This window comes from Eptatretus burgeri, chromosome 9 (assembly GCF_056783735.1).
Source record: "Eptatretus burgeri isolate ZD-2024b chromosome 9, Ebu_testis_v1, whole genome shotgun sequence".
Taxonomy (NCBI): domain Eukaryota; kingdom Metazoa; phylum Chordata; class Myxini; order Myxiniformes; family Myxinidae; genus Eptatretus; species Eptatretus burgeri.
The window spans coordinates 2,611,808-2,639,154 of record NC_140969.1 but is presented as its reverse complement, the minus strand read 5'-3'; the positions used below and the strand labels follow the sequence as shown (position 1 = coordinate 2,639,154).

The following is a 27,347-nucleotide window of genomic DNA, read 5'->3' as shown; positions in this document are numbered from 1 at the left end:
AGTCATGGACTAGATAGTCCTCATCGAGGCCAGGCCTTAAATAAAGAGAAATAAAAGAGAGAATGTAAAGTGAGTAAGAAAAGTGTGTGATGTTTGCAAGAAAGAGATATTAAAGCCTGCCCGGTAGCTTTAGTTTGAGTGAGACAGAAAGTAAAACCAGCAACCCTGATACGGAGAGTGTAAGATGGTTCTGGGCACCACCTTAATGCTCCCAAGTCAGAATGGTAGTACCACCCTGAGCAGTTGCTGTCTACAAGCTACTACCTAAATTGTTAGGAGAGATGCTCTTAAAAGTGGTGAATTCAGCACATTAGTTTACCCAAATTTAAGTTTATGTGGTATTTACAACAGCTTAAGAGTTAGGTACCAGTTACGCTCGCCAAAGGATTCAGAGAGGGTATTGCGTTTGGGCCTGTTTGTTTGTTTATTTGTATGTCTGTTTGTTTGTTCCACACAGAACTTTCATGTTTTTCTCTGCAGCCACTTATTTTTGAAATAAATTACAGAGCCAGACAAGTTTATAACATGCCTGGTAAATAACCAAGTTCAGTACAGGTATCCCCCGCTTCCCAAGGGGGTTACATATCTTTATAACCCTTCGTATTGCGAACCTTCATTTGCAGAAGATCGTTTTCCATTTTTTATTTTGAGAAAATTGCACTTCGTTTCCTAACCCTAATTTTTCGGTCTACCAGCAAAGCCATATGCTTGCTATAACGATGGTTTTAGTTGCAAATGTAGATACATTTTTATCATTACAGGTTTAGGGGTGATAAAATAAATAAATTGATGATAATTAAAACTTGATATTAAACCTGAAATTAAATGCACTCAAATATGATGATTCTTTTTTAAAGTATGTATCCATTTGAAATTCACGTAATTATATTTCTCCTTTGTATGGAAAGATCACCTGTATATTAAAAGTGTAAACAGGTTGAACTTTGCCAGCAAGTTGAATATAAGAAGAATTGGCAATCATTTTAAAGCTATCTGAAGGAATTTTTCATAAAAGACATAAGTTGCAATGTGAATTTAAGACTGTGTCGAGGTGTATTCGCTAAGCTCTAGTCGCTTCAAGATAATATATCTTCCCAGTTTTGAAGAAGTAGACTGACTTTTTTTTTTTAACCTACATAGGATGGAAACTTGTTTTAATGACCATTAGACTTGGCATTTGACGTCATTCTAGCATTCTGTGCGTTTTTTTTTTTGTATTAGAAGAGGATTAATATGTCTGGATTTGAATATGTGTTCCAACCATTCAAACAGAAACTGTCCAAAAGACTGAAGATAAGCTTCACCTGGAAAATGTCAAGACCAGACAAACTGGTGCCAGTGCCAGAGATGATAAAAAACTGTCTTACTGAAGACTATATAAAGACTAAGATTCTCCATTTTTATTTGAGAGATCTCGAATGTGTTTGTCTGTTCAGAACCTCCTATGTGCATATTAAAATGTGTTAATTTGTTCAATACATGTTCTAACTTGTACTGAAGATGTGTAGTTGTATCGATACAAGTGACATAATATTTTTATGTCATAATAAAGACAGTATTATAATAATAAAGAAAACAAGCCGGGAGGTGACTATGGTTCGCGGGCATTATTGAACAATGCCACAAAAGGTACAATTGAGTTAGTGGAAGCTTTTGAGGAAGCCCTACCGTAAAAACCTATCTCTTCCGTCAAAATTGACTAAATTAAATCGGATTTTTTTATATGTTGTACTTATGGACATTACGCACAGCTTCTATGAAATTGCGAGGAAAAAATTGAGAAAAATAAATAAAAAGTTCAAGTGGGCGTGGGACGCCCCTCGTACAAAAAGACACAACCAGACCATGATATCTAGCTTGTGTCCAAGTTTCATCAAGATCGCATCAAACGTCACGGAGCTATGCTCTGGAGAGAGTCACAGACAGACAGACGCACAGACACAATGAAAATAGTGGTCACTGTTGGCGCCCGCGAACCAATTTAGTTGTAACATTCACCAAAACAACCTTAAGCCCAAATTTTCTGATAAGAAGGCTGCGGTTGGAGAAACCCCATGATCCTTCATGCAGTTTTTAATTCTGAAAAGTTAATTATTTGCAAGTTTCTGAAAAGTTAAATTTATATTCACAAGCATTATGAAAGGTTAATTATTCACAGATGTTCTGAAAAGCTATTATTCGCAAGTGAAGTTCTGAAAAGTTAATTTTTCGCAAGCATTGTGAAAAAATAATTACATATTCCCAAGCGTTCTGAAAAGTTCATCATTCACAAGTGTTCTGAAAGGTTAGTTATTCCCAAGGTTCTGAAAATTTAATTATGTATTCCCAAGCATTCTGAAAAATTAACTCGCAAGCGTTTTGAAAAGTTAATCGGCGGGAAAAATTGAATTTTCCGCAATCACCACACATTCTTGTGGTGTGGGGACGGCTCCTCGTTGTAGCGAATGAAGACCTTCGTTGAGCAACGAATCTCCCGAAACGAAACTATTTGTTGTAGCGAACTTTCGCTCGACGAACTTTCCTTTTAGCGGGAGATACCTGATAAATACAGGTACGAATTTAGGACGTTTCCTGTACTTTTTCATCCACGTAAGTAAGGTAATAGAGAGGCATTATCAGCAATAACTTGATTTCCATTGAAGAGAAGATATATGAAATCTTAACTTTCACAAACTAGTAAGTTTACTTCAATTACAAGCAGGGTCAATTCTCCTCTTTTCAAACCGCTTGATCTCTCCCCATTGGTTTGGATTCCACCCCACTCACTCCAGTAAGAAAGTGCTCCAAGAAGAAATCACATGTGCCCACTGTGGTCTCCAGGTCCTCGAGTGGCTCAATAAGACTTTTCCCAAACCGGATGATGGGTCGCGTCCAATATGCGCTGGCCCCCTCATTCGCCAGACCTCACCGCGTGCGATATCTTCTTGTGGAGTTTTCTTAAGTGCAAGGTTTTGCAACACAACCAGCAAACATCCAAGACCTGAAAAAGCAGATTGAATAAAAATATAAATAAATGAAAAATCAAATGCAGGTGAGTGATCTGAGACAATGGGGAATCACAGTTCATATGCTTACACAATTTGTAAGCACACCCTGCTCGTATACATATCTAATATATAAATCTCTTTATAATCACCGACTCATTGACCAACTATTACAGATCGGTACCTTCCGGGTGTTATAGAAAGTTGAAATTTTGTGTGCCGATGGACATCGAAGCTGATACACTGTGAAAAATCACAGAATCGGCAGACAACTGCAATTTAAAATATAAATAAATGGAAGAAAATGCAGTTGAGTGACCCGAGACAATGGCGAAACACGGTAATTGTGTGTGCCGACGGACATCAAAGCTGATACACCAGGAAAAAAAATCACAGAACCATCGGAAAGTGTCTGCAAATATAAATATAAATAAATGAAGAAAAGAAAACAAATGTAAGTGAGCAACTGATGCAGACAAAAAAAAAAAAACAAATGCAGGTGAAACAAAACAAACTCACTGACTCACTGACTGATATTAAAGATCGGTGCCTTCCGGGTGATATAGAAAGCTGAAATCTTGTGTGCCGATGGACATCGAAGCTGATACATTGGGGGAAAAAAAAATCACAACCAGCAGAAAACATCTATAATTTAAAATATAAATAAATGAAAATGAATAATTGAAAAAAAAAAAAGAAAAGCAGGTGAGTGATCCGAGACAATGGAGAGGCATGCTAATTTTATGTTGCGACGGACATTGAAGCTGATGCAGCAGGAAAAAAAAATCACAGAACCATCAGAAAGTGTCCACAAATAAAAATATAAATCAATGAAAATAAATAAATGGGGAAAAAAAACAAAGGCAGGTCAGCAACCCAAGACAATGGGGAAGCACATATCATCATTGCTTACAATGTGTAAGCATACCCTGCTAGTATAGTCCGCTCTTCTAATCTCATCTTTGGAGATGAGTCTTAACGACTGATGTGTGCATCATCTCAGATGAAGACCACTCTGTGGTCAAAGTTTCTGGCCTGTGGCTTACTCAAAAGTGATTACAATACTTGTGCCTTATTGTATTTGAGGATGTATTCTCCAAGCTACGAGTTGTTCATTGCGGACAGTGACTTGGACTAAAACTACCTCAAACTTCAAATAACACAATTTTTTTTTTTTTCAGATGAAGATTGCTAGCAATGGCCACGTCTCTTATTATGGTACGTATTTGATGACAACAATCCAAACGTATTTTAGGCCCACTATCTTGAACCAGGGCTGACCGGATGACCTCAAGGTACACACACTCACCTCTGAGCCATCTAGCGTGGGTTTGAATGTCAGCCCTGTTACAAACTGTCATCCTGTGGTCTCGCAGACAGGGCGAGGCATCAATACCCAGCCAGCATTGGAAGGTGGGATCCAGCTGGGTCCTATATGTGGGTCCCAAGTGGGCTGGCCATGTAGGCCCCAGGTAAATTTGTCCATGGGGCCTACATAGGACCCAACTGGGCTACCCACATGGACTGAATATTGGTTTCATGTGGGTTCTGCATGGGCATTATATGGGTTATTTCCCAGTTGCACGTGGGCTAAATATGGGTTTCATGTGGGCTGAGGGGTGGGAGAGTACTGAAAGAGTAGAAGGTGCAAGTCCAGAAAAAGGTGGATAAAGACAAAGAGAGACCACCGATCTGTCTGCGACGAGGAAGTGTCAGGCCCAAAGACTTAGCCTCACTGCAAAAGATTCCAATGATCTTGAAGGCCTTGGATTACATGGCATCAAGGACGGCAAGGTGTGAGGCAGGGGAATCACCCCATTGAGGAGAGCAGTACTCCATCAAGCTGTAGATGAAAGCTTTGTACATGGTCAGGAGCTCATGTGTGCCAAGGAAGGACTTTGCATGCCGGAGGATGCCCAGTCGGCGACCGGCTTTGGAGGCCAGCTTGGAAATGTGGCTTGTGCAAGAGGGATCGTGGCTGATGGTGAGGCCCAAAAGTTTGAGTAACTGAACTTCTTGAAGATGACTGTTAAGAAAGTAGTTTGGAGGGTTTGCAAGACAGTTCTTCCAGAAAGATGAGGTGAGTGTGTGAGATGGATCCAGATTGAAAGACGTATTCTAGGTTAGAACAGCTTGTGATTCTGTCAAGGTTTGCAGAGAGGGAAGAGGCAGTTGCCTGCCTTTATGAAGGATGAGGGTTTGTACGGCAGAGGGTGGAATCGTCAGCAGAGAGATCGAGGATTTTCCAGAGAAATCATTTGTGAAGATTAGGAATAAGACAGAGCCCAAAACACTGGCTTGGAGGCACTCCAATCTTGACAGGGTGAGATGAGAGGATCTCGTTGAGAGCCATACTTTGGCTATGAGAGTGGAGGAAGTGAGTCAGCCATGTGTGGAATTGACCCTGGATGCCATAGGAAGAGAGTTTGGAGAGCAAGGCAGGATGACAGACTGTGTCAAATGCTTGAGATTTGTCCAGAGAGATGGCTCTGATCTCATGTCTGACATTGAGGGCCTCCATCCAAAGTTGGGAGAGCAGACGCAGAATGTCCAAGGTGGTGACCAGGTCTGAGCCAAAATTTGTGATCAGAGATCAACAAAAAAAGCAGGATTTGATGTCAGCTGTGATGATGAATTGCATGACTTTGATGATGATTGGAAGTATGATGATAGGTGTGCAGTTCACTCTATATGTGAAAGATCAAATTTTTAATTATTTTTGGCTTTCTTTCAAATGTTTATGATGTGATAAAATAGTACAGCAAAATCATCCAATTAACAACTCATGAATTGCACCACACAGTATTATTCAGTGATCCAGGTCATAAATATGTGGAACTTTTTGTTTTATCCAAAACAAAATCCCTTGAAAAATGATTTGCTTAAAACCATCGGTAGTGACAATAGCTGACTTAAATACCAAATAAAGGAGTGAATGTTTGTGTAACGTCCAAAGTGAATTATAATCAGATGGTGACCTTACGATTATTCACGGACCGGTGTTTGTGTGTTTTGTTTGTCATGCGACTCCTACAGTTCTGGGCCGATTACATCCAGACTTGCTACATAGAATCAGTGTGATCCCAATTAATGTATGGAGCGTTTTTTATTTTTTTTTTATTTTTAACCAGTGGTCTTAGTGGGGGAGGGGGAGGGCGGCACAAATTCTCTGTAAATGTGTATCGTGTAGCGCCGCCTCTAGGTGGGGGAGAGTATTACAAGTCTCCACCATTTACAGGACAATATTGCCGCTCCCATATTTTCCAGTTCAGTGAGGTGTTTTAAATTGTAAGCAGTAGGTATGTTTTTACTTTGTGCACATAACTTCATGGGTTTTTTTGTTGTTGCCTCCACAGGGCTGTCAGTTGCCAATGCACCACCCAAATAAAGGTATGCATCAGAATGTGTTGCATACTTGGAACATGATCGTCCATAGGGCGGGTACTCTGCTAGTAATAGTAAAAATTAAAACTATGAGCAGTGATGCAGGGCCCAAGTTGCCCTTGTCCGATACGAAGCAATTTCAAATCACGTGACTTATGACATCATCGTTGACGTACAGTATATATAGGGGTACTCGATCATATGTACCAAGTTTCACTTCATTCGGTTGAGCGATTTTGAAGATTTTTTTTTTACAGGTGTTCACCTTTAATCTAACAAGGTGGCCAAACCAACTCTGTTGCCATTTCGGTCTCATCCTCTAATTATCCACTAAGAGAGAGATTTTTTTTTTCCATCCTTCTTTGCGCACTCTCCCAAGTTTGTGTATTTCTTTTTTATTGACCCGAAATTCCAAAAAGAAAAGAGAACAAAGTTATCGATACTATATGCAAACGCAATTTTTCAAATTCCTCATTGAAATAGTTTATTTGTATTTCTGTCCTAATTTATGAGGACTTAGAATCAGACACCAAGTCTTTCTTATTCGTGACATTATGATCTAATCTGTGAGCACCTCTGTTATTTGTTTGAAACAAGAAAACGTTTTTTTTTGTTTGTTTTGCAACAAACACTAACTAAAGAAAATAACCTTGAAACAGCATTTACTGTAAACGCCTTCAAATGTGTTGGTATTGCCGAAGACCTTCTTGTTTCGCCCACAAAGGTTCAATTTCAACGAAAAGCTGTTGGACATAATAAAGTGTATCGTGCGTCTTGTACACTCATCTATGTTTATTCCCCCAAGATCCTCAAGTACATGTACCTGAAAAAGAAACGTAACAAGTAGCGGTACATTCAACGCACACTGCCCCCATGCCCAATAAATAAATAAATCCTCCAGCGCGTGACGGCGCGCCTGAGACACCACCACCAATCCACACCATATCCACTTGATACTACCGGCACAAGAATACATTTTTTAAAGCACAGAACACTTAACTATAATTTAGTGAGTTTATCTTCTGTAACACAAGTGTATCTGTCGTACATGTTGATTTAACAAAATATCCACCTCGCCACCACCAAGCAGTACTTGTGCACTATCTACCTGGTATGTGTCCACCATATTCCCCACTTAAAACATTCGATTTACCTGATCTCTGGGATCAGCTGAAAATCAATATTAAAAATGACAAGGTTCTCCTTTTGTAAAAATACAAAAATATGATTTTGCCGAAACGTGGTGTTTGCGATGAAAATTCCATGTGGGCCGATGGTATGTGAAACGAGTAAACCATCATGAGAATGTGTTTATGTGGATATTTCAGAAGAAAATCTTTACCTCCACCACTGAAGGTGAACGAGGTTATGTTTTCACCCCTTTCTGTCTTGTTTGTTTGTTTGTTTGTTTGTTATTTGCAAAATTGAAGATTTTTCATGTATATTGATTGGTCGGTCGATTTTGTTATTCTGTCTGTTTGTCAATCGCCTACAGGTCACAATTCCAAACCAATCTTCACGAAACTTCACCAAGTCGTCGGGGTAGTCTCAACTGAGAAGCCTATTGATTTTGAGGTCAAAGGTCATCTTGAGGTCAAATTTCTAAAATCGTCATTTTTTTATTTGATGCACTTGAAATTTGAACAGGATTTGTAGAATACATCACTGAATTGGGAAACCAACTATTTTCAAGGTCAAAGGTCAACTCAAGGTGAAACTTCTAAAATCAATTTCAATCTGAAAAATAATCAATTTTCATCCGATTCACCTGAGCCTTGATTAAGGTTGTCAATTTAGATCTTGATATCAAAATTGAAATGGACAATTTGATGTATCCATGGCAACCTTTGGAGAGAGGGTTGGATTTTGCAAGTATCGTGCTCTGCACGACGTCTTTTTCTTGTTTGTGTAGTCGATCTAGTCGAAAAAAAAAAAAAAAAACTTTCAAAATTTTTTTTTTGAAGTTTGTTCTACCCTTATCACCTTTTCAATCGATATGTTTGTCTGTCTGTCTTTCTGTCCCTCTGTTCGGTCCAGTGCTCCGTTAATACAATGACGATTTCGATGAAACTTGGTTGGTAGGTTCATACCATAACCTAGTTGTGTGCAAATGAGAACCGTTGCTATGGACACCACCGTTGCCTAGCAACGGGACTTTGAAATTTTTGAAAAATCATAAAAAATTAATTTTTTCGAAAATCAAAAATCGGGCCATAAGCGACTGTGGGCAGTACATTCAGCCATATTGTCAAAAATTTCCAGCCGGATCCTATGAAAACTGTCGGAGAAGATAGACTTTGAATGAACCCTGGTTGAAAACAATAAAAAAACGAAGTTCGTTATATCTCAGAGACTACGAGTCAGATATACATGAAACTGGTATGGCAGGTTCATGGTATGTCCTAGTTATGTGTGAGAAAGAACCGTGGCTATGGACCCCACCGTTGACTAGCAACGGCCGAAAAACCTCTAAATGTGGGGGTACTTTAAAGAAAAAACTATCTGCAGCATTAACCCTTGAAGCTGGAATCATGAATTTTCTTGTGCTTGATCCTCAGGTCATTCCCCATCGAACGGGCCCATCACGTCAGGTTCTATTGGGTAGTTGACTACCCATGTCCGCCTACCGGCTTGTTTGTTTGTCTGTTTGTGTACAGGATATCTCAAAAAGTTGTGGATGGATTCAGATGAAATTTTGTGGACACGTTTGGTGTGTGACAATGACAAACTGATTAGATTTTGGTGACTATCTGGATCCGCATTCAGCTACTAGAATTTTTGAAGTGATTCTTCATCATTGAGAGATAGGGCCGAAAACGATATATAGCACGATATCTCAAAAAGTTGTGGACGGATTCGTACGAAACTTGGTGGACAGGTTGGGTGTGTGACCATGCCGAATTGATTCGACTTTGGTGAAGGTCTGAATCCGGATGCGGATTCAATAGTTATTTATTTTTTTAAGTGATTCTTCGCCATAGAGAAATTGGGCTGACATGGTTTGACACGATATATATATATAGCATGATATGTCATGTCAAAAATGTATTGGGCTTGATGTGTTCTATTGGATGAAGCATTATGTGGCAGAGGTATTTGCTCTACTGATTACCCTTCTAGTTTGTGTATGTATTTCTACAATTGCTTCCTTAAACAGAAACATACATTGTCCTGTAAAAGTATTCATTTTCCCACCCACCTCCTAAGTTTTCACATTTTGATGCCACCTGAGCTTGTATCATGATGCTTTCAAATCAAAGTTAATATATTGAGTCTTCACAAACTACTCCAAAGTGATAAAGTTAAAAAATGTAGATAAAATGTGAACAAGTTTGATCAACAGGGAAAAATCAGATGATTCTCAGTTACATAAGAATTCAAATCTTTTCCCTAAATCACTTCAGGAGTAAATTATTTGTTTAATAGCTTAATAAGTGCAATAGGTTTCACCTGTTTGTAATCAGTGGTTTCTTGTCTTTGAAAATCCGTTTGTCGATTTTGCTTGAGTCAAGGTTCAAGAAAGCGGCCACGGGAGTCCCGCCATGTCCCGATCACACCATGACACGAGCATCCACCACCCCATCACATTATCTCACATCTATATATACAAATTAGGTGGGGAAAAACAACCTGCAGAGGGTGAGGGATGAGTAGGAACAGAAATTAACACTACTAACCAATCTACTTTGAACCTCTGGATCAATCAGTTGAGTTTACAATGCTTCAAAATCTTCAAATGTATCTATAAATGGGAAGTTTAGCCCTTAAGGCATCGTGGCCTCCTCCGTAAAGCCATTCACTTTCTTAAGAAGTGCCTGTAATATCCCAGAGTGGATTTCTCAAACAATTCCATTTCATAAACCACTTCTTTCTCATCAGCCTCTCCCCAATCACATAGGGCTTCTCACCTTGAGGGGTAAATATGCAGAAAATGTCAAAAGCAATATTAGGCATAAATTACACCAGATGATTAATAAAACGAGCTTACTGTAAATTGTTGGCTGGAGCTTTGAGTAAATGAACCCATCACGATCCATCCATCCATTGGGACCATACTCTATGCAGAGTGTTGGTGCTGCCTTGGCTATTGGGCACAATCCTGGACGGGTCACCATTCCGACACGGTATACCAGCAAGCTGGCACTCGTTTGGCCGACCTCGGAAGGATGACAGGCCGAGTTAACCCTACCTGGTATTAATTGAACAGCCGAGTGGGATTTGAACTCAGAATGCTTGGATCCCAAACCCACCACCCTAACCATTAAGCCAACACCGGGCATATGCTGTTATCCTGAAATATTTAAATAAACCTCTTTTGGTTTATAAAATGAAAATCATTCAAATATGGTAATGTTAATGTTTACATTACTGACGTGTTGTAAGAACCTAAAACAATGGTATGAAATACAAACTTCTAGTAAGTTTTACTTTCCATCAGTGACTGCCTGTCTCTCTCAGAGCACTGATGCGACAAGGAGTGGTCTGGCAGAGTCAGGATTGGTTTGAGAAGTGCAGGGGGAGTTTTGGGGAGATCTTCATCTTCTGGAATGACATCCTCCACTTCCACATCTCACTCACCGTCTTGTAATCTACTGTTCCTCACGCGCCTTACCAAAAAAAAGATGATGAAATGGAATTTGATGAATGATTCAAATCTAAATTTTGTTTTGCACACTTATTTTATTGAGGATATCTTCACTATAATTCAAGGACGTGTGTGTGTGTGTGTGTGTGTGTGTGTGTGTGTGTGTGTGTGTGTGTGTGTGTGTGTGTGTGTGTGTGTGTGTGTGTGTGTGTGTGTGTGTGTGCTTGCTTGTTTGTCACGTTACTCCTCCTACAATTCTGAGCTGATTACATCCAGACTTGCTACATAGGATCAGAATGACCCCGATTCATGTATAGGGCTGTTTGTATAATTAATTTGACCAAATCGGCCATTGAACCTGCCACTTCTTGTGTATTATTGGTCCCCGTTGGACTTGGTCTGAAACGGGGGCTTATGGATTGGGTCTCCTCCGTGCGTCAGTCCACAGCCATTTCTCGGACACGCATGGTCCGATTTTGTTCAAACTTGGCACAAGCACAGTACATGATGGCATACACGTGCACCTCACGTCACTGTGTGATCTGATCAATGATTGCCATTTTAGTTGTAAAAAAAAAAAAAAAATGCCGGTGTTGAACACGTCCTGAACTATTTCTCGAAAATGCGTTTGCCGATCTTGTTAGCCCTCGTTGGACTTGGTATGAAACTGGGGCTTGTGGATTGGGTTTCGTTCTTCCATGCATCCGTCCGCTGAGTGGTGAAAGAAAGTCTGACTAAAACACGACGTTTGTGGATGCCCTCGATGATTCGATTTTTCATGTTTTGAAATCCACAACACACTGTAACATTCCATCTGGTCCTGATAGCAAGTGGTCATGTATTTCTCAGGCATTCATTGACATCAAGTTCCACGACTTCCTATCTAAACATCTAAAATGTGGTTGTGTGTGGGCTGCAACTTCTACACTAACCATCACCATCCCACTTCCACCCCTTCCCAGTGGAAACATTCAGACTGAAAATATCGGGATAAACGTGTATCCTGCCAAGAATTATTCTTTCATTCCATTAACTCTTTTGTCATTTTCCTTTTCTTTGTCCTCTTGCCATGCTCTCAGTCCTCCATTATGCCCTGTGGAGATGTCTTCCTTATCCCAATCACTTTTCCTCCTTTGATCGATCTTATTTTTGCATCTCCCCCTCCAGCCCCCCCCCCCCGTTCCATGTAATATAATACATTGCCACCTAATGTTGTTGCAATGTTATATATTTTACCAGCATCACAATGGTATATCAGTGAGTATTAAAATAAACAAATTGTAGTTCCAGCTGTGTTGTCTGTGTAAGTCATGAGGTGAACCTTTTGAAAATTATTCTGGGGGTATTTCTCTTTATACCCTGCCAGAGCGAAATAAATCTGAGCTCTGCCAAGAGCTAGGCCTCCAGCCACGGGATCTACGTTTCCAGCATCTCTTCAGTATCATCAGCCGCAACAACTGTGTGCTTATGCGAATGGAGGTATGCCGACGTGCACTCGCATCTCTTTTGTTTGGTGTTTTCACGTAGATCGTGAAAACACCTGATCGCATGTTCTTGAGTTAGTACGGATGGCACACGCCGCCATTTTCCAAGATGGCCAACTTCATCGTTTTCAAACACAGTATTTGAAGTCTATTTTAGTGTGAAATTGTTTGTTTTCAAGCTCAGTATATCCAAAGGGCACGCTTCTAAAGCACTCGGATGAGTGGCTATCCAAGTTGCAATGCGGTGGTCAAATTTTGCACCGCAATACCGATTTTTCTCAGCCCTTGCGGTGGAACGAGCCTTAATATTTACAAACTGCATTGATGCGTTTATCTCACGGCCGTGTCCAGCAGGCTGAGAAGTGACTAGAAACCGATTTTCGTTTCATGATCGAGGTGCAACTTGAAAATTGGGGGTGAGACTCAAAGCTGACCACCCATGTCTAAAAAGGCGCTGTTTGGCATTTTGCTCATTTTCATGCACTCGTAGCTTCATGACTTGATATGAGGGCAATGAAAATTGGGGATCACTCCGATATCATAACATAGCTTCAAAATCTTAACTACTGAGGTTGTCCATGTTTTATGGAGAAGAACTAGCATGGGTCGGCTCATTTTGCTCCCCTCTCCAATATAGGATAACATCAATGCATCAATTTGATCAGGAGCATATAACTAAGTATTGGTGCAATCCACTAAGATAGCAGGCTAATTAGACATACTAACTGGCTCAGTCGATGGCGTCAGTTTCATCATCATCCCTTTCATTACCACCCTCAAATAACTCTATCGGTTCTTTTATTTTACTGGATTTAGCTTCACATATCATGTATGCACTGGCCCTAAGCTACATGGAGGCTTCCATTACTGAATAAGTATTGCTTGTGTTGACAGAGTTAGTCATTTCCGATTGGCCAGGTGTTGTATTTCTATTCGTAACATTTGTCAGCCTCACACTTGATGTCATAGTGTTTGCAACCCTTGAAATGTAGGTGTGCTGCTTGCTACCTTGTGTGAACATACTTACTTTTGCCAGAGGAGAGAGTATTGCATTTGGGTCAGTTTTTCTTTTGTCTGTTTGTCCGCACAGAACATGAGTATGTGCATGAATTACATTCAACCCTTTACAACCTTAAAGGCCCTTTAAACAATTTCAGACCTTTAGACCTCCAGACCACCCATACGGTTTTGATGAAACTTGACCACAACCTTCATCACCTGTGATGTACCAAAGTTTGTTTACGACATAAAAAAAAAAAATTCAGCATCAAACGGGGTCTGAGTGACTGTTGCTCCTGATCCAGGTGAGCTTCAGGACACGAGGTCTTATTTTTAGGCTTCCAAGCTGACAGGCGGGAAGCCGATTGTTTTTGCCTGGGCTATTATTATTCTAGTTCGGCCTTAGCTATTTTATAACTTGGTTTACACATTTGCCAACGGTATATTTGCCGAAAATGAAATATAAATATAAGACGCATTTTTAGTCTTTTATATTTATAAATTTTCCACCGAAGGTGCAAAAGTTTCAAAACCCGAAATGTAAATGTCGGCATTTATTTTCAAAATATAATTTCGTGCGCACCAAAATGCCGAGTCCCCTTTAACCAAACTGCGCAGTCGTCTTCGGTCATGGTGTCTGAGCAGTGGCCAGCGTGGTTCAGATTGACTGTGGTTTCTGGAGCAAAAGTAATTGTTAAGAAGTATGTCAGCGGTATAAATTCGAGTGACTGTATTGGTGATTTAATCACGCAACATCTTGACTGAATATTCTGGCCGAACTATTACATCAATTCAGTGCAGCAGCAGGGATGATTCGCACGCTACTCTCGATCGTGCAGATTTTGTTTCCGTCGAAAGCTGTACACCGCTGTTCGTATTGAAAGATTTCGGTGCCAAGTATGTCAAAGTTTCCCTGCGAGATGCTGATATTCAGCCTTCAATAGACCAGAAATCAGCCTTTGATGTGCTGATGGGGATGGGGAGACGGTACGATCAGATGCCCACTGAAAACTAAGCTGGTTATGGCTCTGATTGACAGTTTTTAGCGTGTTGACTCCTAGTAGACACTTTTTTTTAATCTTATCCAGCACTATGCACTGTTGTGCACGTGCATCCATGCACTTTTCTCAGCATTGTTTTTTTTTTTTTTTTTTTTTTTTTTTTTTTTTATATACCTTGGTCGAGGCTCGTATGAGAGCTAACACACAACTCACAGCAAGGAGGCATGAGACAAGAGGGGCGGGAGTGGAAGGGACAAAACATTGGGGAACAGACACAGGTGAACTGTGGAAGGGAGAGGGATGGGGATGGGACGGGGAACATGGCGAGGGGAAGATGGACATTAAAGGGACTTTCAGGAAGGAAAGCAGGAGAATTGAAGGAAGTGGGCTTGGGTGGATTATCGGGGGTAGAAAAGATCGAGGATTTGGATGGGGGAAGATTAGAGGTGGTGGTGAACAGCTGTTTTGAAAGCCTGAAGGGAAGAATGGGAAAGAATAGAGTGAGGAAGTTTATTCCAAAGGCGGGAAAAAAGAGGAATGAAAGAGTGAAGATGAGCAGTGATTCGTGATTTTGGTAGTTTTACCAGAAGGGGGTTGTTGGCGGACCTTGAGCGCCCTGTGGAAATGTGGTTGGGACAAATCGCAGAGAGAGCAGGGGGCAAGGCTGGAGAGGAGTCGGTAGAAGACAGAAAGACCACCGACCAACCTGCGGTGATTGAGTGAGAGGCCCAAAGACTCAGCTTCATTGCGGGAGATGCCAATGATCTTAAAAGCCCTGGTTTCGACAGCGTGAAGTCGAGAAAGGTGGGAGGCAGGAGCACCAGCCCAGAAGGGAGAGCAGTACTCCATCAGGCTACGGACAAAAGCTTTGTAAGTGGTCAGGAGCTCAAGAGGGCCGAGGAAGGACTTTGCACGGCGGAGGATTCCCAGTCGGCGACTGGCTTTTGAGGCAAGGTTGGAAATGTGACTTTCCCAGGAAAGGTCATGGCAGATAGTGAGACCCAGAAGCTTGAAAGAAAAGACTTCTTCCAGAGGATTGTTGAGAAAGTGGATGGGGGGGTTTTGTAAACGGTCCTTTCGAAGAGACATAGTGAGAGTGTGAGATTTGTCTGGATTGAAAGACATGTTCCACGTGTTGGACCAGTTTGTGATTTTATCCAGATCTGCAGTGAGCGAAGAAGCTGCTGCTTGCCGGTCTGAGGGATGACAGATGGTACGGCAGAGGGTTGAGTCGTCGGCAAAGAGAAATAGAGGATTTTCCAGAGAGTCCGAGAGATCATTGATGAAAACCAGAAAAAGAACAGGGCCCAGAACGCTACCTTGAGGAACTCCAGCCTGCACAGGAAGAGGGGATGAAAGAACTCCATTTAGGGCCACACGTTGTTTCCATTTGTTTGATGATCCAACAGGTTTCTATAAGAAAAACATGCCAGGAGTATATTGTAAAAACAAGTTTTAATCCTTATTTATTGTTCTTCACATCAGATGATACAGTGAACATGGGCATCCTGCATTTGAATGGTCTTCCATCTTCAATGTCTTCTTAGATCCTCCTGGTCTGGGATTTATATTTATTTTCCCCCACCTACCCTTGTCTTTTTCCATGGAACATCTGAAAACAAATCATAAAAGTATATAATTTCTAAAAATTGAATTTATATTTATATTTCGACCTACCGACCCAAGATTTCAGCTGAAGAACTGTGTAAACCAAGTTGTGAAATAACTATCGCCTTCTGCCAAATTTTGTTCAATGACTTTTCAAAAAACTGTTCCAGCTGGCTATGCCATTCTGCGCTGCACGTGTACAGCACATCCTTGGAACTTGATCTGAATTTATTTTGTTTTTCAAATTTTGCCTTTTATTGGTGGCCATCTTAAATTTTGTTCCGAACATAAAATAAATCTTCTCCAGAACTATAAAACGGATCGTCATTGAATTTGGCAGACAGCTTAAGCACCCCGAGGCGGTATTGAAGTTTAGAAGCTTCTGCTTTAAAAACTCTGGAAGCTCGCTATTGGTCAAATATGTTACGAAATCACAAAATACTGAGATTTAAGAAAAGAAGTGGCTTACTATATGTACTTTGGCCTACTGATGCTGAATGTGCCATGAAAATTAACATGCTGCTGTGGTTTTGATGAGACCCAGAGAGATCCTCCATAATTGAAGCAGTTATTTCAGTTACATTGTTTCGTTGAACTGTCTAAAGTCTGTTTTGCTAGATCTGTGTTGCGATTGTGTCGTTAGAAATCTCAAATATCATTTTTCGTCATTCCACAATCCTTTCCATAAACCACCTGCAGCATGTGTTCCTCACCTACGAACTCATTATCCGCGTAGCCCCCCAAAACCATTTCAAACAGCTTCACAAGTGCCTGTAACAAAAGGTTGCGCCAAAACCAGAGGCTCGTGAGCCGATTCTCTTCACGAGTGCCCTGAGGGCCGTTTACGGGCACATTTCTTGAGCGCCTACCGAAGATGGTTTTGATGTTGCGCAGGCATGATGGGCCGGATGGCCTCCTCCTGCGTCTACTTTCCTTGTGTGAGGTCGTGTGAAGATCCAGCTTTAATGCAGCCCCTCCCATGGATGAGGGGGGTGGGGGTTGAAGTGAAGCATGGGAGGATTTGAGGCTGCATATAAGGCTGCCCGACGCCCGTAGAGCCGCTCCGGGAGAGAAGGGTGTGAAGGGATGGGGGGTGTAACATTATTGAGAGGACCGGAGAGATTCAAAGCTTGAGAAGGTTACGAACTCTGTTGGGAGCTCAATTGTTATTGATAGCACAGGTGCGAGGTCCTCTTGTCTTTCCCTCTTTGCATTCTTCTCTCTGTCATTCCTTTCACTTTGCTTTGTTTGCTCGTGATTTTTTTTTTTCTTTCACTCTCCTTCACGCTTTGCCGTTCATTTCTCGTCACACCATTCGTCTTGGTCATTCATTCTTTCCTGCGTCTTCCATCTCCGTCCTTTCGATTTCTTCCTTATCACTTCTCCCTTGTAGATGTTCGCTTTTACATTCCCATGTCCGATAGCTCCGTTGCTGGACCCTCTGCCTCGTCTACGATGCCCGGACATCCTCTCATGAGACTCATTAAATATGTGCCGCAAGTGACGTCACTGCCTCACGGGGAAACACCAGTGCTGCGGCTGTGCAAAATGCAGGAAGGGAATGGAGTGCGGGTGGAGGGTCCCGCTTTCGGTCAGGACGTGGGATCCAGAGTCAACAAGTGTTAAGGTGTGCATGTGGTCCGTCCTATCTCAGCTAATCTTCGTCACCAATCATTCATCACATCATTCTTTGCCAATCACCCATCTCTCCCTTCCACATAAGACTCATTATGCTGGCATGTGTAATGTCAAGTGTTAAGCCATTGATAAGGTTCCGAAGGTGGGTCTGTCGCATAGGGGATAAGGGGGGATGTATACGTGCTGTAATTGTTGTACATCTATGTCGTTCCGTTGTTTTCTCCACTTGTAAATACTTGTTTGGCTTACTATTGTAAATATTTGCATTTTTGTTACTGCCACGAAAAGCCATTTATTTAAGAAACGAAGTTCTGATTTTTTCTCTCTGTTCTGATGGTGGCATAAGACTGCTGAGGCATTTGGCCAGCTTGGATTCATTATCTAAGTTCAATCTCAGATGCAATTTCGTTACGTTGGTATCCTTCAGCCAACTGACCAAGGTATGTTACGTTACCTCTTGCATGGTTCCCCCTTTGTCTCGCTTAATTCACCGGCATGGTAAACCGAACTTGGGCACGAATATCCGAATATCCAGCCAGAGTTGGAGTTAAAAACAGCAACCGTGGTCTCTTGTAGACTCGCCGTCCTCACGGCGTTATCCAGAGGTGACATCCACCAAACCATCACAATACTTTACATAACTTTTCCTACTGATGATTGATTTGGATTCTATTTCCCCCAAAAAACATACGAATGGTGCTCCATGTTGGTGGCAGATTTGGACTGCTTGGAAGCCGATAGCATCGTTCACAGGTATCGTTAAATTATTATTATTATTATTATTATTATTATTATTATTATTATTGATCCCAATTCTGCAATACAAGGTATCTGCAAAAATGTGTCTCCAGGTGAATTTTCTTGGCAATTATACTCGTACAGGTGACAATACATATCAGAAAATTGTCTCCCCCCACCCTCTTCCCAATGCTATGCCCCCTCATGCCAGCACCTAAAGGCCATACTAAGCTCAGACCACCTCCTGCTGCTGGATTTCCGGGCTGGACCAGGAATTGAGGCCTGGCTGAGAGGAGAGCTTATTCCTCAACTCTTGGGGCAGGGCCAGTTGGCTACCTACTCTCTGCCATTTGAGTTTTGGGCCTTGGAAGCCATTTTACAACACAAGGTGAGATGTGGAGTAGCCTCATATGTTTTGAGTAAGTTTTATAGTTTGTTTGGAGGAGTAGCATGGGATCCCATCATGCGGTGAAGTGGAAGTTTGAGAACATTCTGGAAGGATTTTTCCATTAAATGTTAGGAGAGCCCTGTTCAGGGCCATCTACATATCATGTGTGCAAATGTTTGATCATTTGTGCATTTCCTTTCCCTCATGGTCTTGCCTCTCCCTCTTCTCCTATCCTAAAACTTTGCTCATCTTTTGTAATGAACACCCCAATGGATCACGACCCCAACTTAATTTGGAAGTTCCCCACCCGCCCTCTCTCAGGATGGGGTGGGGGGGGGAGGGTTTATGAGCCTGGAGCTGAGTACGCATGCCTACCTGCCAGATTTGAGCGATACCGGCCAAAACCTAGGTGAGATTAACAAATAACCAAATGCAGACAAGCTCATTGTGCTTTATTGTCCTGGTCGAATTGTGTTTGTACAATTGATAGCACGAATTATCATGAAATCTATAAGCCAGATTTTCAGTAAGGTGACCCGAGTCCACAGGTATCCACCATTTCTCTGATGTCACATCCAGCGTTGGCACCTATCTCATCGTGCTAAACAAGCTTTTTAGCAATTCGATCGCATCAACAGTTTTATACATTCTCAAAGCACCTCTGAAGTTAAATTCAGTCGGGACAACGAAGGAAATTTCAACGATAAGGAATATCAAAATGATGTCATTTTACTAGTTCTGGGATCCTTCTCAACCAAACTCGATCTTCTCTGCTCTGAGAAACTATTTTCAAAAACTGAGGATACCATTCTGGAATTGTCTTGTTAAACCATTTTTTACTACCCATGTGTTTTCAACCATTTCAAATTAATTTTATATTTTAAACACTGGAGAATCGGAACTCGAACATGCAGTTTAGCGGTACTTTCGCTCTGAATTCGGCATATTCTACAGAATCTCGTCCCAATCGCGCATGTGCAGAGAAGAGCGAGATAATATTTTATACTCAGTCTGCCGACCTGGCAGTCAAACAAAATTGAAAATCATTCCAAACAAGAAACTTACTGTTTTTAGGGACGTCATAAAGGACACAAACGGGCACCAATTAAACGTGTTAAACAAGGTGGTGTAAAAGACGGTTGATAATCAGTGGTAAACTCCAGAAGTTTTTTTTTTTTTTTTTTTTTCTCCAACCTTGAAAGCTTTTATTTTATTTCAATTTAATTATAAACTTGAACACTGAAGAACACAAATTGCTTTCTTGGCACTTTCAAAAACCTGTTTAGCAGTACTTGGACCAAATGTTACGCCATCTCGACCAATCAAGTTTTGCTGCTCACACTCTCAGCGTAGGGGATTATCAAGATTCAGACAAAATCGCAACTCGTAGGCAATGTGTGTATATATATATATATATATATATATATATATATATATATATATATATATATATATATATATATATATATATATATATATATATATATATATATATATATATATATATATATATATATATATATATATATATATTAGATCGTGCTTGGAAATGCAAACCAAGAGTTTAATAAATCCTTCCCATGTCCTTTTCTCAAGACTGCGTGGGGTGAAGGTGTTCTGTGAACTTTCTACTTGTTAATGGAGTTCACGACTTGTACAGAGGATTCAGAAAGTATTCACACCCCTCGACTTTTGTCACATTCTGTTGTGTTACAGCCTCAGTTTAAAATGGATTAAATTGAAATTTTATGTCTGATTTATACAAAATACCCCATAATGACAAAGTGAAAACATGCTTTTCGAAATTTTTACAAATTGATTAAATATGAAAGTCTGAAATGTCTTGCATCAATAGGTGTTGAATCCCCTGAGTCAATACTTTGGAGAAGCGTCTTTGGCAGCGATTACAGCTTCGAGTCTTCTTGTGTATGTTTGTATCAGCTTTGTACATCTGGATTTGGAGATTTTTCTCCCATTCTTCGTTGCAGATTTGCTCAAGCTCTGTCAGGTTGGATGAGGAGCGTCGGTGAACAGCAATCGTTAAATCTTTCCACAGAATCTCAATGGAGTTCAAGTCTAGGCTTTGGTTGGGCCACTCAAGGACTTTCACGTTCTTGTTCTGAAACCATTCCAGTGTTGCTTTGGCTGGATGCTTGAGGTCATTGTCCTGTTGGAACATAAATCTTTGCCACACTCTAAGGTCTTTTGCACTCTGAAGCAGGTTCTCCTCAAAGATTTCTATGTATTTGACTTCATTCATTGTTCCCTTTATCCTTGCAAGTCTTCCAGTCCCTGCCACTGAAAAGCATCTCCATAGCATGATGCTGCCACAACCGTGCTTCACGGTAGGGAAGGTGTTAGATGGGTGATGAGCTGTGCTTGGTTTCCACCAGACGAAGCACTTTGCATTCAGGCCAAAGAGTTCAGTTTTAGTCTCATCAGACCACAAAATGTTTTCTTTCATGTTCTCAAAATCTTTCACATGCGTTTTTGCAAACTCCAGGCCTGCTGTCGTGTGCCTTTTTCTCAGGCATGGCTTCCATGTGGTCACTCTCCCATAAAGCCTAGGTTTGTGAAATGCTGCAGAGACTGTTTTCCTTCTGGCAGGTTCTCCCATGTCAGCCAAGGAACTCTGTTGTTCTGTCAGTGGTCATTGGGTTATTGGTCACCTCCCTGACCAAGGTCCTTCTTGCCCAGTTGCTCAGTTTGGTCGGACGTCCAACTCTAGGAGGAGTCTGGGTAGTTCCATATTCGTTCCATTACTTAATGATGAAGCTCATTGTGCTGTTGGGAACTTTCAACACTAGAAATTGGTTTACACCATTCCCCAGATCTATGCCTCCTCACAATTCTATCTCGAAGTTCTAAGGACAGTTCCTTGGACTTCATGTTGGAGTTTCTGCTCTGACATGCACTGTCAACTGTGGAACCTTGTATAGAAAGGTGTGTTTCTTTCCAAATCACGTCCAATCAATTGAAATGGCCACAGGTGGACCCCAATCAACTTGTAGAAACATCTCAAGGATGAATAAAGGAAACTGGATGCACCTTAGCTCAATTTGGAGTGTCATCGCAAAAGGGTTGAATACTTATTGATACTTATTGATGTTACTGTTTCCCCTCCTTCCTCTCTCAATCCTCTTCTCTTGTTTATCCATCCCCTTGTTTGTTGTATCAACCTGTGGACCCTCTGCCCAAATGCCAGTCAGTTGCCCCACAAATCTCATTTGTTTGACCATTGTTGTGGTGTTGTCACACCATGTGATTGTGAGTGTATGAAATAACAAAGCATGTGATTGTGGGTGTATGAAAAAAACAGATAGGAGAGTTGCAGAGGACGCTATCAGATCTGGAGCCATCGGTTTTGCACACATTGGAAGGCGTGCTGAACCCACAGCTGCTCTCACTCGATCGCAGTCAGCTGCATGCATTGTTGCAAACCAGCCGCAGGTCTGTCTGCATCTTGTCGCTAACGACGCATTTCAAGTTGTCAACTGCTTTACAATTAGGATTTCTTCAATCGTATCAAAAGCCAATTCATATTTTTGTGGCTTTAAAAGCTCTCGCTTTTATGATTGGATTGATTATATGATTTTATGATCGCAATCAATAACGAGATTTTATTCTGTTTAAAATGGGGTTTTTTTTATTTTTTACTTTTATTTGCATTTGGTAACGACATGTAGTCGTATCGATGTTAATTGTGTTCATTCGAAATGTGTTCCAATGTTGGTTATCCCATTTATGTTGACTGCGACGAGGCATATTACTTTGCCGTTCTCCACTCGGTTGAGCAACTGCACATCCTGGCAATCAACAGGATTCATTTCCACCCTGTTAGCTAATCAAAGGAAAGATCAGGAATCTGTCGACGAACTCAAAGCTGACCTGAAAGCAGGTTGTGACTCACATCCTTACATTTCAGATCTGGAAAGAGTGCCTGACCAATCCTTTTCTTCCATCATGTTGTTGTGTTAAAGGCTTTTGTTTACGTTGCCTTGGATGCCTCTTTGCTCCTTGACTGGACTTCCTGTGAATCCTGTCACATGTCAGGTCAGGTCAGGTATGGGAGCATGTGCCAGAACAGCACGTCGCTGCGTCCACTTTCCGCCGGTACTCCAGGGGCCTCCGTCTGGCCATCCCCCAGGCAGATGCCAGGCCCATCCCCATCTCCTTGAGATGATGGTCAACCTGTTGCAACCATGAGGCACGTGGTCGACCCACTGGCCTCCTCCACTCATGAGACTCTCTCGCTGAGAGAATCTGGTGAGCAGGATCAGAGTCAGGAAAACGAGCCACATGTCCATACAGCCGCAACTGACGCTCACGGACTATGCAGGTAACAAATCTCATCCGAGTCTCTCTCAGCAACCGCTCGTTGGACACAAAATCCGACCAGCGATAGCCAAGGATTCTCCGAAGAGACCTGGTACCAAAGGAATTAAGTCTCCGTCTCAGATCCTTGGTCAGAGTCCAAGTCTCGCACCCATAGAGCAAGACTGGAAGTACCAAGGACCTGAAGACTCGGACTTTGGTCCTCCCGCACAGGTACCGGCAGCGCCACACCCCATGATCCAGTGAATCCATGACTCCCCAGGCCCGACCCAGACGTCTATTGACCTCTGACTCGCAGCTAGCAGAGACATGAATATCACTGCCAAGGAAAGTGAATCTCTCCACGACCTCAACATCCTCACCACAAACAGACACAGACAGGACAGCAGCATCCAAGATGTCACCGAAAGCCTGGATCTTTGTTTTGACCCAAGAAACCCGTAATCCCAGCGGCTCCGACTCCTCATTCAGCACCTCGAGGGCCCCCAAGAGGATGTCTAAAGTCTCCGCAAAGATGACTGCATCATCTGCAAAATCAAGGTCCGAGATCTTGACATTCCCAAATGACGCACCGCAACTTGATCTCTCCGACATCCTCCCTAGAATCCAGTCCATACAAGTGCTGAAAAGTGTGGGGGCAAGTACACATCCCTGACGAACTCCAGTAACAACTGGAAATAAGTCAGAGATGGTACCACCACACTTCACAGCACTCTCAGTACCAGAGTAGAGTTCAGACATCAGATCGATCAGTTTTGGTGGCACCCCACGAAGACCAAGAATCCTCCAGAGGACATCCCGATACACTGAATCGAACGCTTTACAGAGATCAACATAGGCTGCAAGCAGCCCCTGCCGAAACTCTCGCCTGCGTTCGGTGAGGACACGAAGTGCAAGGATACGGTCAATCGTTGACCTCTTTGGTGTAAAGCCTGACTGCTCTTGCCGCTGGTGCTCAAGCAGATGGTGGCGAACCCTATCAAGAATTATCCGAGCAAAGACCTTGCCCAGCACTGAGAGCAGCGGCACCCCCTCGGTAGTTGTTGCAGACTTGGCGATCACCCTTCCCTTTCCAGAGAGGGACAACAAGGCCCCTCTTCCAGTCAGTTGGGATGATGCCTGTGTTCCAGGCAGAGCACAAAACTGCATGCAACGACACGAGTGGTAGGTGAACGACACGTAGGTGGACCACATTTGATTCGAGGGTCAGCAACAGGGATTGTAACACCCTTGACGTCCAACTCGACAGTTGGGGGATCAGCCTGGTACAACCGCTCAAAGTAACCGGCCCAGCGGGCCTTCACTTCAGACTCCTCTGTCAAGAGCCTACCACTCTCTGCTCGAACTGCAGTGCTCCGAGGGATGGGCTTGGATGAACGTAATGCGCGAATTCCCCTGTAAGCGGGACGAGAATCACCTGTCCACAGGTGATGCTCTACCCCCTCACAGATTCCTCGCACATAGGCCTCCTTGTCCACCCTCAGTGCACGTACAGTTTTACGCCTCATCTCCCTGAACAGCTCAGCTCTGCCATTCAGCCTGGCCCTGCGACTCTGGTCAATGGTATCCAGTGTCCCTTGAGAGACAAAATTCTTCTTTGCCCTGCGGCGAGCTCCAAGGCATCCACCGGCAACATCAAGGACGGTGGTCTTGAAGGCGCTCCACAACTCGTCAGGACCCCCCAAAGCACCCAGACCCCCCAAGTGTCCACTCAGCCTGTTCGCAAACTCCTCAGCGACTCTCTCGTCCCTGAGCTTGGCAACATCCAGCCGAGGCTGGGATGGTACCATTCTCCAGGATTTAAGGTGCAGCTTTAGAGTTGCTACAACAAGCCTGTGGTCAGTATTGAGGAACTGAGCACTCCGGTAGACCCTGCAGTTCTGGATCATCCTCCAACGACCGTCAATGAGGACATGGTCAATCTCCTTTGCCACACCGCCAGCGTTGGAATACCAAGTCCAGCGATGAGCTTGTGGGCGCTGAAACCATGAACCAGCCACCCTAAGTCCATGACTTCTTGCAAAGTCAAGGAACTTAGTGCTATTCTGGTTCATAGTTCCTGACCCATGGGGACCAACACACACCTCATAACCGTCCCTATCAGTTCCAGTCGATGCATTGAAATCCCCCAAGACTAGAAGTGTATCTCGTCTGGGGCACTGATCAACCACAGACTCGAGCGTGGCGTAGAATGCATCCTTCACGGTGAGATCACTCGCCTCAGTCGGAGCATAAACAGAGACCAGGGAAATGACACCTAAGGAGTGACGAATCCTTAATCTCATAATACGCTCGTTTACCGGTGTTACCTCAATTATCATTGGGGTCAGCTTATTGGACACAGCTACAGCAACTCCTTGGGTATGGTAACCATCACAGCGACCAGACCAATAGTAGGTGTAACCACCCACCATTATCTCGACGCAATCCAGTCTCCGAACCTCAGAGAGAGCTGCAATCCCGATGTCCAAACGCTTGAGCTCAGATGATAACAGAGACAGGTGATCATCCTCTCTTAGGGATAGGACATTCCAGGCACCCACCCGAAGGGACCGCCTCAGGTTAACCCAAGGAGACCGCCGTCTGGTGGACGACACCTCAGCACCACTCCGACACACTCTCCCGCAATCTGACCCAGGGATGTTACCCCGTGGTTTCCATCCTATCATCAAAGATTGGGGGTCCCGAAGGCTTTGCCCCAATCCCGTCATCCGGTGAGCTGCCCTGCGAAGGGAAGCTGCACAGGAGGTACTCCCACGGAGTGGGTTTTCAGATTTTTTTGCGTTTTTGCGGAATGAAGGGTTTTACGGTGGCCGGAGTGCAAATCCTGCCACCAACCTCCTAATAAGAAGTGACCCAACTGCAGGAGGACGTCCGCAGACACAGTTGGGCACTAGATATGGATGGCCGTTGGCTCACAAGGAGCTCCTCCGCCCTTTGACAGGTTTTGTTTTTAATCCTGCTGGGTGTCCATATCCAAACACCCTCCTCACCAGAAAGCCTGGTGGGGGAGACGGTTTAGTCGCCGACAACCCGACCATGGAACAGGTTAGTACAGGTTTACATGGTACCTGTAGCAGGTCACAGATCGAACCTGACCTGACAGAAATGTTCATTGTTCATTGGTGCTTTTCATCTTTATCAATTTGTAACTTTCCTGCACTTTGGTTTCGAGATCATGTTACCTTCACCTTCCATTAACAAAGGAGTAGAGCTTAGTCCAAAGACAACCCACAGTTCATGAATGTGGAGAGTTAAAAGTTGAGTTGGAGGAAAGGAGCTCAAGTACCATTTGTTAATATGAACAAAAATAAATTGTCAATTCTGGTGATTCGGACATGATTCTGATGTACAGGGGCCTGCACAAGTATTCATTACCCCTCCCCCCCCCCAAAGTTTTCACATTTTGATGCCACCTGAGCTTATTTAATGATGTTTTCAAATCGATTTTAACATATTGAGTCTTCATAAACTACTCCAAAGTGATAAAGATAAAATGTGAATAAGTTTGATTAACGGAGGAAAATCAGATGATTCTCAGTTACGTAAGTATTCAAACCTTTTACCTAATTAACAGTAAATCACTTTAGGAGTAAATTATTTGTTTGAAAGATTACAAAATAAGTGTAATAGGTTTCACGTTGGTTGTTATCTCCATTTGCGGGTTTCAGGAGGGGGAGGAAGTTAAATCTCCACCTCCTATTTAGTAAAGGATCGTGATTCATGAACCAAACTGTGAAACTTCGTTCTTATCGCCTCGTTCCACCAAACTGTGAAACTTCGTTCTCATGTCCTCGTTCCAAGGGCTCTTTTCAGAATCTTCACTGAACCTCCAACAACCTCCACTTGTAGCTCGTTTGTAGTGATATTCCCAGGAATGATATTCACAGTGATATTCCCCAAATACTCAGGATGGGTTTTCTTCATCCTTCCTGTAGCTCTGACTATCACTGGTACAATTTCAGCTTTCTTAAATTTCCACTTCCTCTTCACCTCATTTTTCAGATCCTGGTATTTAATCATTTTCCTGATTTCTGTGGCATTTAGTCTGAAGTCATTGGAAACGGAGACCTCTATCTATCAACAATGCTGACTTCTCCTTTTTAGGTCATCTCTTCGAGCATGACCTAATAATATGGGTGTCGATGTCCTTCGATCCGTCCGTTCACAATGAAGTTGAAGCGGGAGATCTGGTTATTAGTG

General features: G+C 42.5%; 1 protein-coding gene across 9 annotated transcripts in view; it reads left to right on the top strand.

The window, feature by feature from the left end:
• The window catches only part of MRS2 (magnesium transporter MRS2), a 58,576-nt gene that overhangs the window by 3,101 nt on the left and 28,128 nt on the right, over positions 1 to 27,347 (top strand). For 7 of the 9 annotated variants that reach the window (XM_085893919.1, XM_085893923.1, XM_085893915.1 and 4 more), the window contains exons 3-6: positions 4,166 to 4,202; positions 12,320 to 12,432; positions 18,633 to 18,809; positions 22,129 to 22,259. In XM_085893919.1, the coding sequence (XP_085750045.1) occupies positions 4,166 to 4,202; positions 12,320 to 12,432; positions 18,633 to 18,809; positions 22,129 to 22,259 (458 nt within the window). Of the gene's footprint in view, positions 1 to 4,165; positions 4,203 to 6,340; positions 6,375 to 12,319; positions 12,433 to 18,632; positions 18,810 to 22,128; positions 22,260 to 27,347 lie in introns of all 9 variants that reach the window. The other 2 variants (XM_085893921.1, XM_085893917.1) reach the window with 2 other exon arrangements.